The sequence below is a fragment of the Mirounga angustirostris genome, unplaced genomic scaffold (genome assembly GCF_029215605.1).
Source record: "Mirounga angustirostris isolate CCGP_5_RB_7025 unplaced genomic scaffold, mMirAng1.0.hap1 SCAF_12, whole genome shotgun sequence".
NCBI classification, from domain to species: Eukaryota; Metazoa; Chordata; class Mammalia; order Carnivora; family Phocidae; genus Mirounga; species Mirounga angustirostris.
The window spans coordinates 68,352,104-68,369,599 of NW_026991720.1; the positions used below are offsets into that span (position 1 = coordinate 68,352,104).

The 17,496-nt window shown below is 38.9% G+C and overlaps 1 protein-coding gene across 9 annotated transcripts in view; it reads right to left on the reverse strand.

Annotated features, from left to right (window-relative positions):
* Positions 1 to 17,496, reverse strand: part of PPP1R9A (protein phosphatase 1 regulatory subunit 9A) — a 299,999-nt gene that overhangs the window by 42,274 nt on the left and 240,229 nt on the right. For all 9 annotated transcript variants that reach the window (XM_064575255.1, XM_064575254.1, XM_045864680.3 and 6 more), the window contains 4 exons: positions 9,540 to 9,593; positions 6,730 to 6,959; positions 5,149 to 5,245; positions 4,871 to 5,042 (listed from right to left, as the gene is read on the reverse strand). In XM_064575255.1, the coding sequence (XP_064431325.1) occupies positions 4,871 to 5,042; positions 5,149 to 5,245; positions 6,730 to 6,959; positions 9,540 to 9,593 (553 nt within the window). The remainder of the gene's footprint in view (positions 1 to 4,870; positions 5,043 to 5,148; positions 5,246 to 6,729; positions 6,960 to 9,539; positions 9,594 to 17,496) is intronic.

Genomic DNA, 17,496 nt, shown 5'->3' on the forward strand with positions numbered 1-17,496 from the left:
TCCTAATAACAATCATCAGTGGATTTCCTTGTTTTCTCCAAATCATGCAAATATTTGTGCCACTAGTTGTACTTCTTTTAAGCAGATGGTTTGTTCTTTTATCTTATGGACACTGTGAATAATGTAATGAACAAGGGTTTCTATTTCCTTTGGCAACTAGGAAGCTTAGAGCCAAATTAAAGGCCTTGCCTCAGAAATACTGTAAGCATGGTATATATACCTGCAGCATTATTTCTGGCTCCACTTGTACTCATCCTCATTGTTCTTTCTTATCTTGCCACAATCAATTTACCCAATCCTGGCATCTCTCCAAATTACTTCTAGACAATATATGAGTGAATGAAATATAAGGATAAAACATATAGATAAAAAAGGTACATACCCTTAATGGCAGTTGGTTACTTACCTTTGCTCTTCCTGATAAAGACTTTATTGAAATCAGAGTAAATTTCAAAGAAATAATTTAATTCAGAGAAATCAGATTCCATGCAAACCAGTAAGCTAACAACTGGGTCACAACAAGCAAATACATGTGGATATGACCTGATGATCAGAGAATTGGCTGGCTTAAATATCTAAGCAGGCTGAGTTTCACTGAAATGTCCACAGATCTGGGGTTTCTGACCAAGCATGCTGGGTTTAGGATTCAGGTGCAGACTACCATCTTAGGGATCAACTTTTAGGAAATCTAAAGCTTTATCTTAATAACCAAACCATTTTGTGGAAAAAGTGTAAGGGAAAGGAGAGGAAGCAAGAAGGTATTATTTTCATATCCTTATGCTCCTTTCTCCAGAATATTCTTAAGTTACCTGGAAAGTAGCTAAGAAATATATATATATATATATATATATATATATATATATATATTTTAAAGACACCCAGGTTTGAGTAATTAATTGTAGATACAATCTATGCTGAGAGTCTAGACTTTCCTACAATCTGCCATCTTGCACCTTTAGTCTTTTTTTTTCTGGCTCAGTTCTTGCTAGAGCTAAGGAATAGTAAGTAACTAAAGGAACTAAGAATAAAAGGGTTTATATAAACCTTCATGTTCACACTTTAGGGAAGATAACATTCAGTGTTTTCTAACTAGTGGCACACTAGCTGAGTAGATAGGTGTGAGAAAGAAGAAGGATTTGGTAATAACACCCGAACTTCATGGGGATACTTGAACTACCTTTACAAACCTACAAGTGACCCAGTTCCTGTTATGCCTCAAAACGATTAATGAATCACAATGCTTACAGAAATAGTCATGACTTCTCGGGCATTCAAAGCCTACTTTTACTCCAAGAATACCCTGAAGCATACCTTTAACATAAGGTATATGAATCAGAAAAAAAAATTATTCTAATTTTATTCATTTTTTCCTTCTTCTTCAAACTCCCTCTCATCTCTTAAAATGTTCATCTCATCTATATATTTGTCTTCTATCAAACCATTCATCTTCCTCACCCTTTATCCTACAAATGACATGCCTTGTTATACAGCTGGCAGGGACAAACACTGTTCTTTCTACCTAGAAGCCATCCTTCCTCTTACAAATCAGTGTGGCACCAGACTTTCAGTGTTCAAAACACTTGTCTAAAGGTATCATAAATTTACTTCTAACCTCCTGAGGCAGGATAATGATAATCTGCCTTAATATGTAACTTCTACCAATTAGTCCTAGTTTTTCTTTCATTATTTCTATGGATATGCAGAACCTTTCACAAGAGCGTTTAAAATATTCGAAGCCAAAAACAGTATCATCTTAAGGATCCTGGAATATCTGAAGTGCAGGAAGCTCATGTTTTTCAAGTGAGTTTTCCAGGGAATCTAATCAAACTAAGACTACAACCCTTTTCTTCCAAAATCTCTCTAACCTGTTCTCTGCTCTTATTCTAATCATGACTTAAAAACCTGGGCAGTTGCAGACATTTCTAGTCACTTGGGGCCCCTGGATATAGGATAGAAAACTCTTACATAGACCAGCACTACTCAGGCACTAAGAAATGACAACAAAAAACAGGGCAGGAGGGCAAAATAATTACTTTTCACATCCTGGATCACAGGTAAAACAATGTGCCTTATTTAATAAATAGTAAGTGCTAATTAATAACTCTTAATAATTTAGTAATAATCCTTAATAAGGGTCTGCCATGGCTCCTGGTGAAAAAAATTGTTATGTTTGCTTTATGTACTAGGATAAGAAAAGTGTATTAGACCATATTAAGTAATGGATTTGTATAATCTACCAAAATTTTAATGAGATACTTGAGTAGGCTTGGTTTACAGAGAGAGCCACACAAACAGTGTTCAAATAGAACTGTAACTGTGGTAAATTTCTGCATGGTTTGAAAAATAATTTTATCACTCTGAAAACTTATAATAATAATTAAATACCAAGAGTCAAGTAATTAATCCCTCCTCAGCTGGGAAGCTCATTCTTAGAAGAACATGACTCCCTGCGAAGAAATGACTGCTTGCAGGCTCTTCCTTTCCTCCTCCTCCCTTTCTGCCTCCTTCATTCCCTCCTTCCTTTCTCTTTCTTTCAGTATTTCATTCTAACATAGTTTTTCGTTGACTTTAATTGATAATCCTTTTGCTTCACTGGGCTGCCCCAAGGCCTAAAGATCTGCTAAACCACTCACTCATCCTAACAATAATAACACTCCAGTGCTCAGAAAGCAAGTCAGAATTGGACAGTCCACAGGAAGTGGGAAGAAGGGGCACTGCATTTAAGGGGCAGAAACTAGCAGGACTGAAGGCAACTGCTCTACTCATCCTGTTGCAAAAAGGTATGTGTGGGGGGGTGGGGGGAGTGGGAGGGATCTTGAAGTGCCGAATGGCCTGTGTTTGGTCCTCAGTTTTACTTCATTTTCTAAACCTCTAGGACTTCAGCGTTCCCTAGCAACAGAAGCAAAGGATCAATTTAGAAAAGTGCTTTCCAGAGCATTCCTATCTAGCTACTGACCAAGCCATTTTAGTTTATGTGATCAAGCAATTGAAATTCAAGGAGATTTATCACTGACTGTCCTCGGCAGCAAAACTGGGAGAGCACCGCTTGATATGTATGCTACAAATGTCTAAGATGACTGATTCTACCTCCACTGCACAAGCATGGATTGGTTTCAGTAAGAATTAGTAGTCTCTGCATCTCACTGTGAGCCAACAGTGTTGCTAGGGAAACTGATAATTATGTGGCAAAATGGAGGGTGTAGAATAGGAAAAGGGTTCAGAAGAAATATAAGGTTTTGATCCAAATCAGCATGTTAATAGTAGAGTTTGTTGATCTTCTGTAGTCCCATAATTTAATAAATACCATCAATTATATGTTTGACAAGATACAGATTTCTGAATGGAAATAAATGAACAGAAATGAACTGAACATTGGAAAGCCACTGGCTACTGATCATACTTGGTGCATGTCACAGCAGAAACACTTATTTATTATAAACTACAATTAACTTAATGGAATGAAAATAGTCAAAAAGGTGAAAAAAAAAACTGATTTTTTTTTCTGACCTTTTTCTTTAGAAATCAATCTTCTGGAGTTTCAGATATAAAAATTATAATCCTATAAAAGCTTTTATTCACCTCAGTGACCAAGTCACATAACCTCAAAACACCCGTTAGTATGGAGAAAACAGAAGTGTTACTATTTTTATATTATACATAGTAAAACCAGTCCAGAGATGCTAAATGACCTTCCTGAAGACATACAGCTCTTCAGTTAGTGGTAATGCTGGTGCTAAACACTACTCTTTAAGCTACCCAGGGGGCATTATTTACACATTATATTTTATTAAGGGAAAGCCCAGCAAAAGGATATAAATGTAGTAAATGGTCTCGAATTTCTAGATCGCACTTTAATGTTAAATGAAGATTTCCAATACTTTTTATTTTTAATGGTTAAGAGCGCAGTTCTAAAAGTTAATGATATGATATCAACACTTGTGTATCAAGAGAAGTCTCACTGGAGACATTTCAATATGTGAGAAAGATCATCAGAGAACTAAACCGGTTGCTCATTAGTGAACAGTTTCCCTGCATTTTCAAATCACCACCTGTGAGTTGTCTGGTGTTGCTTCACAACATTCTTTTCCTTTCCCTTTTTCCGGTAACTATTAGGTAAAAACTTCAAAAGATGAAACCAAAGGTTTTATATCCTCCTGTGTATTTATCTTTATAAACTCTTATATATTTTCTATTTTATAAATATACTATAGATATTAAAACATTCATTCACATTCATATACACACAACCTCTGTACGGATGTGTGTTTGTGTGAGAAAACAAGTGACCGTTTTATGGCTGGTGCATAAAATAAGAAAAACATTCACGATTGCAAATGTTTCCAGGGTTTTGGTCTTATTTGCTCTTTGACAGGAAAGACTGAGAAGTATAGAGAGGACACCAAGGTAAGAGCACAAAACTATACAGAACTTCTTAACTCAATGAATTACAAGTGCTAGAAGTAGGGAGTCAGCCTTCTGATGTTAGGAAAAAGATTTTCATTCTAATGACTTAAAAGTTGCAAGATTTACTTATTAATACATAAGTAGTAGCTCACCCTAGATGGGATGAACGATCGTGGTAAGGTAGTTTATTTACTTATATTTTTAAGGTAGTTCATTAAGTCTATCAATATTATGATGACTTAAAAATATTTGGCTTAAGTTGCAATTTTGTTATTTCCTTTCATCAAGGCACTGGTTTTTGATAAAACAAGAGCCAAATGATGGGTTTTTATTTTGATAAGCCTTTTCTTCTTTCTCATGGCAGGAAGGTTGTCTCAACTTTTAAATCTCTGGGTAAGAAAAAGAAGAATGTGAGGCCAAATTTTATAGTCATTGGAAACAATTTTTGTGGTTGGTTTAAACAAACCTTGACTTAGGCCATCTTGACAAGATGTCTGCTTGACATCCAAATTCTCCATGGTATCTCCTTTAGAGACGTCACCAAGAGATGTTCTTCTTTCAAAGATGTTGTTGTTATTGTTAACTTGAGTCCCATTTTGCTTCAGTAGTCTGAACACCTCAGCTTCCAAATCTCTAATCTAAGGGGGAAAAAAAAATCCATCCATAAAACTCTAAGCCAGCACTCCTCTCTAAGTACTTAGCAAAACCATCCTATTACTTAGTGGTTTTGAGCACATAACTCACCCGTACTTGCAGACCTTGAACTTCCACAAGATGAGCTTTTTCCAAATCTTCTATTTTCTTTCTTTCTGCTTCCTGTCTCTTGATGAAATCAAGTTCTCTTAAGAAAAAAATAAAAGATCTGATGGCATCAAATACTCAATAACTGAGGAAACATGTGAAAGTTCTTATCTGAAGCAATAAACTGCACAGTGGGACAAATAACTGGGCAGCTATTTAAATAAACAAGACTCAATCACAGAAGAAAGCTGTCTAGTAACGAAAGCAAATAAAACATTTAAAGGGATTGGAAATTAAAGAAGAATGCTTGGATTCTGCTTACTGGGGTTTTCGTTTGTTACCTCCTGATTCTAGGGCAGCCATACAGGTCTAGAAAGAAGCTTCTGAACTAACGACCCACCTTGGCTGATTTAGTGGAAATGACTACGTGTCACACAGTCATAATGCCATATTTATAAAGTCATACTTCCTAAACTGATGGGACTGGATGGTAAGAGTTTACAGAAGATAATTACAATTTGCTTTCTACGAATGACAGCGGCGAAGGACTGGGCAGGTCAGAAACACTGAGGGGGATCTGTCGCTTACACACCAGCGGATAATATGGGGAGAAGGAGAAAATATCTCCATTTTGAGAGCCTGGAATACAATCTGCAAATCTGGCAACATTTACTATAGAAGTTATCACATGAAATACAATTAGGTATGACATTTTTGGCTGGAAGAGTTAAAATAGCGATGTACTGGATTCATGACCACAAAGAGTAATTTCCCCTTTCTCACAATAAATATTTTATGGCAGTCTACTTTAAGTATGAAAAATATTATTTCTGTGATAGGAAGTAACAGAGACATCGTGAATCTTACACATACGCTTAGCTTCTAAGGCTTGGCCTGGAAGACCAGAAGTGGTCGGGCACGACTCTATTGTTCTGGCTGGCCAGAGGTACCTGATGAAAAACATCCAGTAACCATCTCCCTGAAATTACACCAAAATCCAACAGAGGGAAGCAAAGCAGCACTCGTGTGGAAAGAGCTGATGAGATTCAAAAGCAGAGCGTGCTGCTGGACTCTCTCACTGCAGTGAACTGAGCCCCTGGTGATTCTCTCAACAGCTGAGCAACGGAAAATGGGAGGGCAGGGGTCTTGCTAGTCGAGATTTACGCTATCTGAGGTGGGAAAGTTCTGCAGTCCCTGATTCTAAGAACAGAGATAGAGGCAGCCTCCACAAGGCCCCAGTTGCTGCTTTGCAATGGTCAGTCATTCTGCGTGCCTTCGACGGGGCTTCTTGCTTCCTACTCAGAGCTGTTCCCAAAAGGACATAGATTTACACGTTTTCATGGTTACTAGGAATGACTGACTATCAAAAAGAAACCAGTGGGTACCAACAGCCAAAAACTGTAAAATAAACCAAATATAATCTCACATGAAAAAATGATAGAAGTGATTTCCAAAACTGAATGTCTGAATGCTTAAAGGATCACCAAGATTATCTTTTCTATTCTGTTAGATGTTACAACATCACTGGATACGAGACTTCTTTAGATGCACACAACTATTCCTTAGTCATTAGAAGCTGCTTACTTTTGTTGAAAATCCTTGATCAATTTCTTTGCTTTGTTGTATTTCTTCTCCAAGGCCTGATACTGGCTCTGAGTCTCCTTGAGGTGCTCGTTCACTGTGTGGCATAAGGTCTGAGCCTCAATCCAGTAGCTCTCCAACTTCAGCATTCTCTCTTTATTCTCTTCTATGTTCTGTTGGAGTTGGGTTTTTTCTAGCTCCCACCTCACTTTCTCATTTTCTGCTGCTTGCAGCTAGATAAAGCAAATGTCAAGGCAAGGATAGTCTGGGTATTCTGCAGCAAAATCCGTCATGCTTTTATAGCATGTTTTAAATCAAGTTCCATTGTCACCTAGACTCAATCATCTAGAACCTTGAGATGAGAAGAGTAAGACTTATTTTCAGCATTTCAGAGATTACGAAATGGAAGCCTTGAAAAGGGAAATGCTTTGTCCAACTGAGGTCACACATCTGAGAAATAATAAAACCTGGATTTGATTTCCCCTCCCATGATCTTTCCATTGCACCATGTGGTTTGAAACTCTGTGAGCAGTACATACTGTTTTAGAGTTTGACTGGATTCTACCCAATGAACTTCAATGTACCTTCTTTTAGACGTTTTTCCTACATATAATTAGATGTAAAAAAACTAATTGAAAAGTGGGAGGGGGAGAGGCACACTGGGAAGGAGAGAGGGGCAGAAGCACAGTTTGGCCTAAGAGTTAAGAAGGGGTCTCTGGAGTCATTCAGTTTAGAGTTGAAGCCCAGCTCTACCATTAGTGGCCTTTAAACCTTGGGCAAGTAATTGACTCCAAAAGTCTCCAAGACTCAGGTATATTATCTATAAGATGGAATTGTGATGTACCACAACAGCACGCCTGGAACAGCTCCGTGGGCATAATCTGATAAATGTTAGTTATTTTTACTTTGTTTTTTATCCCTTTTAATAATATGATTACATCCTTTATTTCAACTGACATGAACATAGTCTGTAGCTCATTATTTTGCTGGCACTGCTCTGAATTTCCAGAGTCTTATAAACTTCAATTTGCATAAAAGTGTAAAAGATAGTGTAAGTAAAAATATAAATCATTGCTGACTTATTTTAAATCCCTCTCATGGAACAAAAAGGCAGCTTCCTGTGTTTCTGCTTCCAGAGACTCTTAAGAGTAGATAGTATACTACTCCAACCGCCTTATTTCTATGGAAATTCAAGGCTGATCCTTTAGGTAAGGGGTCAAAGGTCATTTATTCACACTAATAGACCCTTAAACTAGTGCTTCATCTAGTTCACATGCTTCCTTTCAAGTTCAAAAGGATGCAGTCATTATAAACTAACAATTTTCAAAATCGAAGACATCCCCAAACCATACCACATTCAGCAAATAAATGCATATATATCTTTTAATGTATATTTTAAACTAAATACATTGACAAAACAGATTACAAAGTAAAAAAATAAAAAACATTTCAAAATTAGGAATTCCATTATCAACATGGATATAAAGTGTCACAATAAAGTAAGCTACTATAGCTATTACATGCCAATATAATAAAGAGAAAAATACAAAATACTAATTTATAGGATTTTCTAAATTAAATGTTTTTGTTTTGCACTTACAATACATAGGGGAATCTTTCTCCCTGGTTATAACCAACAATTAAAAAAAATCTATTCTTCCATTCTGTGCTAAGAAACAATAGCAATTTAAAACAAGACTAGGTTTTTCCTGCATCTTTTATTAAGCAATGTTTTGTATTCAAGTTGTTTATTTACCAACCACTACTAATTTAAAAATGATTATTCACAGAGCTTGGCTGACACCATGAATGATGTATAGACATGTTTTGGCTTAAGAGCTACAGAGTTATTAGCTGAGAATACCATTTAACCAAAACAGCCCTGCTAATTCATCTCCATTTAAAACACATGGAAAAACCAAAATAAGTGTTCAATGTGAACAGGAAAACAGATCATTAGTGGTGGAGGCAGAAATTATGTCTTAGTTTTTAAAAGACCACAAAAACAATAAAGAATATTATTTTTAAAGTAATTCAAAAAATATTTTTAAATCCTTGAAATTACATATTTGATAAACCTAGACACAATTCTAGGAATTTACAAGTACCTTATAATTTACCAACTAAACATGCCCTTTCGCATCTTGTATTATTTCATATATAAACTAAAAATACATACTCCCCTTTTATCAAGACCTGTTTTTTTTCCACAAATTTAAATAATGCAAACTAAACTTGTCTAAAAATTTCCAGTAGCATCTGGCATCTAAAATCAATTATTCACATATCATATTAAGTTTCGTAATATTTAATTATTAGAAATTGGAATTTTTTTCTATGAAAACGTATTAATGTGCTACATTAAAATACATTGTTTCTGATGAAGAATTTAAAAATAAGTAAATGAATAAACCTATTTAAAGTAAGATAAATAAAGAGAAAGAGATACAGTGTAATAGCTTGTATAATAACAGCATAATTAGTGGTCAAAACATAATTCGGATGCTAGAACCATTAACATCATTTAATTTTTGAGGAACTCTCAGAGGGAACTGGCCACATATGTGCAAATATGTAAATATGTATTTTTAAAACGTCGTGCTATTTTCACTGAGGGAGTCTGGTGGTGCTTACCCCCTAGGGGCATGTGTCTCACTGGCAGGTCTGTCTACTTATCTAACAGTGGAAATGAACCTCTCACATTTGTACTCTTTCAAATGCATAGGAACAAATCCTTCAGTCCTAGGGTTGAATTTATCCATAGCGTCCGAAGTTTAAAAAGTACAATTCAAACACCATTTAATGGTGCTTACCTTGGTCTTCAATTTTTGAATCTCTGCTTCTGTAACTGCATGTTTGATTTGCAACTGGAAATTGAAAAGAAAGAAAAAAATCTGAACTAAGAAAGTGTATCTATATTTTGGAAGCCTTGGCGGCTAGAAGAATACCTTATCACATAGCAGACGGCCCAGGAAAGTGCTGCAATGCAGCAGGTTGTAAATTAAAATGTCTAGTGTGTAAAATGACTCACTAGGTGCACACTAATGAAACACGGGGTCTATGGCCCACACTCCCTAATGGATTAGGTTACGAATTTAATTTCTCGGGGCCTACAGACAACACATTTTCTAGCCCTCTCTGCAGCTCTTCCTCTACGGTTTGGGAGTCAGGGAACTGTTGCAGAGCCGGGAGCCTTGTGGACCGCCCGGTTCGGGCAGGCACGCGGGCCCGGGGCAGCGCGGAGATCCGATTCCGAATCTGGAAGAAAGATGGCGCTATGGTTCCGCGAGTCCCACGCACCGAAGGCCGAGCAGCTCCTCCGCAGCTCGGGCAGCTGCCAGACGAAGACCAGGATGCTGCGGTTCCACAGCGACATCGGTGGTGGTGGTGGTTGTTGTTTTTAATTGCAGGAAAGGTACAGATCCGGATTTCTGTCCCCCCACAAATCGACTGCTATGGAGGACCTAGACCCCCAAAAGCTTTGGCTGCAGTTTATTAGCACGCGAGCCGCCGTTTCCATTTGTCTGACTTCTCCCCTCCCCCCACTTTGTTTTCTCTGTAAGGGTGAGAAGAACAAACGAAACATTCATTTCCTCCAGGGATAAAGAAACGCACCAATATTTACAGAAAACAGTCTGCGGGTTGAAAGTCTCTTCTCCGAAATCCTTGGGGCCAGATGTCTTTAGAATTCAGAATTCTTCCAATTTCAGAAAGGCAGGGAGATGCATTTTCCATAAATTGCCTATTACCCACAGCTTGGTCCATGGAGGCACTCTGTGATCAAATACCCGAGTATTTTTGCCGCCAAACATACGTATTTCCCACTAAGTGAGGTAAATAATAGAGACTATAAATAGCATCCTGTCTGTTTTGGTCTGGTTTCCCACCAAATGAGTTTGCCACAAAATTATTTTAAACTGTTTTCAGAGCATTTTGGATTTAGAATTGTACAAGAAGGGCTGCGAATGTCTAATATTGCTATGATCAAATGAGTCTAAAGTTTTTTCTTTTTTTTTTTTTTAAAGATTTTATTTATTTATTTGAGAGAGAGAATGAGATAGAGAGAGAGAGCATGAGGGGGGGGGAGGGTCAGAGGGAGAAGCAGGCTCCTCGCTGAGCAGGGAGCCTGACGTGGGACTCGATCCCGGGACTCCCGGATCATGACCTGAGCCGAAGGCAGTCGCTTAACCAACTGAGCCACCCAGGCACCCTCGAGTCTAAAGTTTTCTTACCAGAAAAACTTAAGTCAGTTGATGGGAGGATAGAAACGTGCACCTTGGAGGTCAGGACACCTCACAAAGCTCAGCGATCTTTGGTTTATGACTTGCTTTTCCCTGGTTTTCAGCCAGCTAGCTGGGGCACAGGGGAAGGATGGAGAGGGATGCTCGCTCCTGCATGCTGTCGGGTCTCCTGTTATGATTAAGGCCCTGTGGTCTACACTGCTACAGCTCTGCTACTGCTCTCGGTCCTGAGGTGGTGGTGGGGCGGGGGGATTCTTGAAACTTTTAAATTTGATTCTGCCCCACTCTCATCATTTCTCTTTCTTTACCACTTCCTGATCTGCACACTCCTGCAGTCTCGCCAATGTGGACCTTGCTCCTTCCACCTTGACTGGTTCACGGGGCTCCTGAGTTCTAACAGTCTCTGGACAGGAAGGCGTCTCTGTGCGGCTGTCATTCCTTTATGAGGCCCCTAACAGGCAGCCCTGGCTCTCTCGGTTTCTCTCCATAGCCTTAGTGGTACAACGCTTAACCTACCTACTTGGTTGCTCAGAGCAACAATGTGCCAGGCAAGTCCTGCTCCAAATTCATGGCAACTCCCTTCCACCTCCCTGATGAGGTCTGAGCTTACCAACAAAGCCCTAGTCTGGATGAATCTCTCCGGACCTGACAATGCCAGGCAACCCGGCCTGACATGCTCAAATGACCAAGTGTATGAATAACTCCAGCTCTGAGCCCTACAGTGAACATGTTACTTGCAGAATCACCAATCCTGGCATTTCTGGCCTCCCTTGAAGATGTGAAAAACTAGGGCACGTAGATGAAAACTGACTTGGCTTAGTTGTTACAGTGAATTGCTGTTAAAACCACGACTAGAACCTAGAGCTTCTGGTTCCTGATCCAGTGCCATTTTCCTTAGAAAATAAGGATTGAGTCAATAGGCATTTATTGAAGAGCTGCTATGGGCAAGATGCTATGAGGAGAAAGGATGACTCTTTCCCCTTCTAATAAATACCAGTGCTCATCTCCTCCACCAATAGAAACCTAATAAACTGAAAATGGCAAGATACTTGGATATTAGACATGCTACGTTATATATATAAATATATCCATGTACACATGCACACATCTAGGCTGTCGGGAATTATTTTCTGTGGAGATCTTATACTTCGGTGCGCACACACTCGGGCATCCAGCAAATCCATGTGCCTAGGTGATTCTGAAGTATCTGGGACTGTTACTGACAAGAAGAGTGACTCCGTGATCTTTCTACCACGGCCAAGTGTGAAGCTAGATTGAATTCATCTCAGGCCTACCATGAACGGACTCCATGACGTTGGAAAATCACCGAACCTCTCTTACCTTCACTTTGCTCACTTGCACAATGCAGTTCCTCATAGGTCATAACCTTCTTTACTGGAAGATTAAATGAGATAACCCATGTAAAGCTTTTAGCACAAGCGGCTAGCACAGAATAAGCCATTTAAAGTTAGCCCAGACTAAGACAAGAATGATCTGAAGAACTCAAACGTAATTACCACCAGCACACTTCTTAGTCAAGAGTGCTAAATTCTGTAAAATGTCACACCTGAAATAAAACAAACACCTCTGCTTCTATTTGAAGAGTAGCAAGAAACCAAAAGGGCAGATTTTACGACAAACGCTGCAACCATGGGGAAATGCCAGATTTGATTTTCTCGTGGCCGACTCCCTTCAACTCCAGGGAACCAAGTATATGGCATGCAGCTTTGCTGGGACGTGGGACTGTCTTTGTGCAGATCACTGTGACCGACAGCAAGCTGCTTCTCCGGGCCCCGGCTGCCCATACGAAAAATGAGAGACGTGGATGGGAAGAACTCCAAGGCCCTTGCAAATACTACAGGTATGACATTTACGAAATGAAGAGCCTGGAGATGGTTGTCATGGTTGCAGAGTCTAGAAATTCCTGTCTCAAGTGAGCATGTTTATTCCTATGAAGACATATATAGATTAATCCACTGATGTGCGGGGCAAACCCAGGTAAAACTGAAACTGCCAGGTTGTTCTCCAGATATCCCACCCTCCCCTCCCACCGAAATGGGTAACAGAAGACAGTGGAACTCATTAGTGGTGAAGGCAGAGCACTGATAAAAGCTTGGAGTGCTACTAAGTGCAGTCAAATTCTGTGGATATAGGAAAACAGACTGAGGTCTGTCAACTCAGACATTATTTAGGAGACGGACAAAAGTTTTAGCTCAATGTTTTCTCAGAATTCCCAAGGCCTAAAATGACAAGACATGTAATTATTTTAAGGCTGTATGCACATTAAGAGAATTTCTACAAACCCATCTCTATTAACAGGAAAAGTACCAAAAATAAACTAATCGAACCTTCATTTTACGTAGGAAGAAACTGTTTCAGTAGTGCATGCTGCAGAGCTAATAAATGTCAGAGCCAGGTTTTGAACACTTCAGTCCACGGTTCCTTCCACTAAATATCTTACATTTGTAGGACGCTTCATCTTTTTTATCATCTCCTTTATCATTGCAAATGAGTCTGTGAGAGAAGGCAGACAGACACAGTCCACCTCATTGTTCAGACGGGGACAGAGGCCCAGACAAGTTACATGGCTTCTTCAAGTTCCCAGTGGAAGCAGGTGCTGCAGTGGAAAATATCTCAGGTCTGACTCTCCCTGCCTCTCTTCACCATGCACCTAAATCAGCTAATCCCCACAAAAACTCTCGAGCCTTATATCATCATTGTGACTTCCTGGCTGAGGACATATTACTCCTCCTGGAAACCATGGATCACTTCTGGTAGTCTCTGAGTGTTCTGACACTAAATACAGAATGGCACTCCATCAGCTACTGTTATTATTCGTGGAAGTTAGGAAGAAATAGCTCTCTCATTATTCAACTTGCATTTACCTAATGACACTGTGCTGTGCTCGTCACATGACACAGAACCTACCTTCAAAACACTTACTTTAGGAGATTAATAAAGACCACCTTCTGAAAGAAGTTCCTAGATCACCCCGAGAGAAACATCACAGGGAACCTGCTGCTAGATGGCTTGATTAATCTTTAGTCCCATAGCCGGGTCAGATGACCCTTAGGCTCTGGCCTATCTGTCTTATCTCCCACTTTGGTATATGGGCAGGATGAGACCGAGATCCCTCTATTTCACAGAGAAAGGAAGAGAAAATTGCTTTTCAAAGAGGTGAAGTGACTTGACAACAGAAGCACAGTTGGTGAAAGGTCGTGTTTTCTTATTCTAGAGCAATTCTCTCTCCATGTGTTTAATAACCCTTCCAAAGGAGAGATCAAGGGTTTGCACATCACCACCTGAGATTGGTCAGGCTGACTGTAGGGGCAGGGAGTCAACAGGATTCGTTCATAGAAACCGAGCCTAAAACACCTGTTGGAATTTTGGGGCTTCAGAAAATCTAGATTTAGAGAGAATACTTGGGAAGAGAGGATATAAATAAAAAGAAAAGGTTAAGGATTGCAGGTCAGTGTCTTAACTTAAAAGACCAATCTCATCTCTTCTGTCATCTTTTAACATGAATGCCAAAGATGTCCACCCTGGGATCACAGCACAAGTAAACACGTGCCTCCTACAGAGAACAGCAGCTCTTACATAACACTCGGCAGGTGTACCGGCTGTGTACATTTTTTTTTTAAGATTTTATTTACTTATTTGAGAGAGAGAGAGCACATGAGAGAGGGGAGGGTCGGGAGGGTCAGAGGGAGAAGCAGACTCCCCGCCGAGCAGGGAGCCCGATGCGGGACTCGATCCCAGGACTCCAGGATCATGACCTGAGCCGAAGGCAGTCTCTTAACCAACTGAGCCACCCAGGAGCCCCTGGCTGTGTACATTTTGTTTATTTCTTTCAAAAGATGAATACAGAACATGTACCCTATCACTGAATCAATGCAATCCAAATATAACTGTGCTAGAAATAGAAACATCCTTATGCAGAAACAGAAATGGCAAGACTGAACTTCTACACTTTCTTTACCTATCCTGTGCAAGAATGGAAAACATTTTTCTTTAGAAAGTGCAAAATACTATCTTTGCAGCAAAGATTTTAAGAGCTCTCTAGTGCTAGAGATCTTACAATCAGATAAGAGCAACCTTCTCTGTTCTTACTTTACAAGGGAAATAATAAATGATATTTGCATAGAACTTTATAAAGTGGGTTCAGCATTGGAATCAAACTTTTTATAATTATCTTTGTGATTATTTGATTGAAGTTTGTCTTACCTATGACAGGGGAGGCACCACAAATGAAGGAATCAGAGCTGTTTTTGCCTATACCCAGGTGCTGTTAAAATGAAGCTATGTCATATTCCTTTATAATTTCTGCTCAAAGCTTTATATATGCTACCAATCTTTACACTGCCAAGTGTTTTTCTCAGGGAATAGTTTATGCAAAATTAGCTGAAGTTGGGTGATTGAATAGTATAATAATCTAATCTGAATGGTACCACTAATTGCAGCATATGTAGGCTAGGATGAGCTACAACAAGGTCACTCTCCAAGTAGGTATTCATAAACTAGTTATTAATGATGTAGATGAAAATGGATGTAGGTGAAAGCATGTAATTACAGTTTCTTTTTTAAAGAAATACCTGTTTGCTGCTAAGTACACTATCTTAGATAAACTATTTTATAGCTTCTCTACATGTTAATGGAAAGTTCCATAGAGATAGCTTTATAGTATTATCTGAGGCATTTACAACTTTCTCTAGATAATTTTTCATGCATTTTCTATGACTTAAGTGAAGTAAAATAGCACAGTTTTTAGACTCCCATTTTTTCCCTCAAGACCCCCACGACCACTGAGGAGGAGCGTGAAGGGAAACATTAGACAACTGGTTTAAATGTCTCCTGACCAGCAGTTTCTGATTCAGCCTCTTCCTTTTCCCCACTAAATTTCCAGTCACATTAAAAAAAAAAAAAAAAAAAAAAAAACCTCGGGGCTCCTGGGTGGCTCAGTCGTTGGGCGTCTGCCTTCGGCTCAGGTCATGATCCCAGGGTCCTGGGATCGAGGCCCATATCAGGCTCCCTGCTCGGCAGGGAGCCTGCTTCTCTCTCTCCCACTCCCCCTGCTTGTGTTCCCTCTCTCGCTGTGTCTCTCTCTGTTGAAAAAATAAATAAAATCTTAAAAAAAAAACCTCACAAGTTCAAATGGACACTAAACTTAACACCTATTACTAGAATATGAAAGAGTCACAAAGTTGAATTAAGAAAAGCATCCAAGCTTCACTCCAAAGACAGAGGGATGGTTTGTCCAACCTCAATGACTGCTGGAGATCCCAAGTCTATCCAGTGAGAAAGCTGGGCAACCTCTACTGTCTTTCCCAGGAACTGTCCTCAAACCAGGTTCTCCAACTCTCTCAGGATTCCACATTCATTCAGAAAGCAACTACCAGAATAGGAAAAGAGTGAAGGAAGGTGGCTGAATAGTGCACACTGCACACTTTGAGCTCCAGACCCGAAAGTGGAGCAATATAGATATAGGTGGTCATAGTAAAGGTTTTGAGAGCAGGGAATATTTTTTTTTTTTTCCTTTAACTTCGAGAACTGAGTGCAAGATTTGGAAGTATCTCACCTACGTGCAGAGAACTGCACTAGGTGATAGACCACCAGAAAACAGCAACCACAAAGGAAGCGAGGCACACAGATATGTCTTCCCGATGTGAGGCTAGAAATGCAATGCATAATTTAAGAAGTGGATGACAGCTGACTATACAAACAAGTTTTTGCCTCATTTCCAGATAAATACTGGAGAAAAAGGCAAAACTGAGCCGTTACTAAATATTTTAAGTGAAGGTAAAAAGAATATCAACTTGAAAACTCAAATAAGTAAACTGGGAAAGTGAGGTATCCCATAAGTAAAAATACTTTAAGGTAACTCTCTGGACTACCGGGATAGAAAGTGAAGGAGCACAAAGAATGGATAGAGAGTAGGGAAACTAAAAATGTTTTAAGGGAATTAAATCATGTTAGAGGTGCTAAAAAGCATAAATGAATTTGAAGTTAAAAGCATATTTAACACTACAGAAAACTGAATCATTGATATGAGAGGACACATTTGAGAACAACCTCAGATAGAAAAAATAGAAAAGAAAATATGAATAAGATAATTAATACAGAAGACAAAGTGTTTCCAGAAAAGAAACAGCAACAGAGAAAAAAATAACAGAAACTAAAGAAAATATTAACTCAAACTAAACCAAAACACAAGCATAAAACAAGGAAAGCAAATTAAAAGAAAAAAAAAAACTCAATGAAAGGAGGCCTACTTGAAGAAATTGTGATAAAAATATAAAATACAGGACTAAAATAATACAAGTATCCAAATGTCAGGTTGGCGTTACACTTTTTCTTTACAGTATGCACCTAGTTCAAAACAGCGAAGCCTGCCCTACCAGACTGTCAGGAAAAAAATGTTGTGAATCAAAATATTAAACCCAACTAATTATTATTCCTATGATATGAAAATTAGATTTTCCCATTCTCAGTATAGGAAGGCCATGAAAGCTATAACCTCCATGAGTACTTA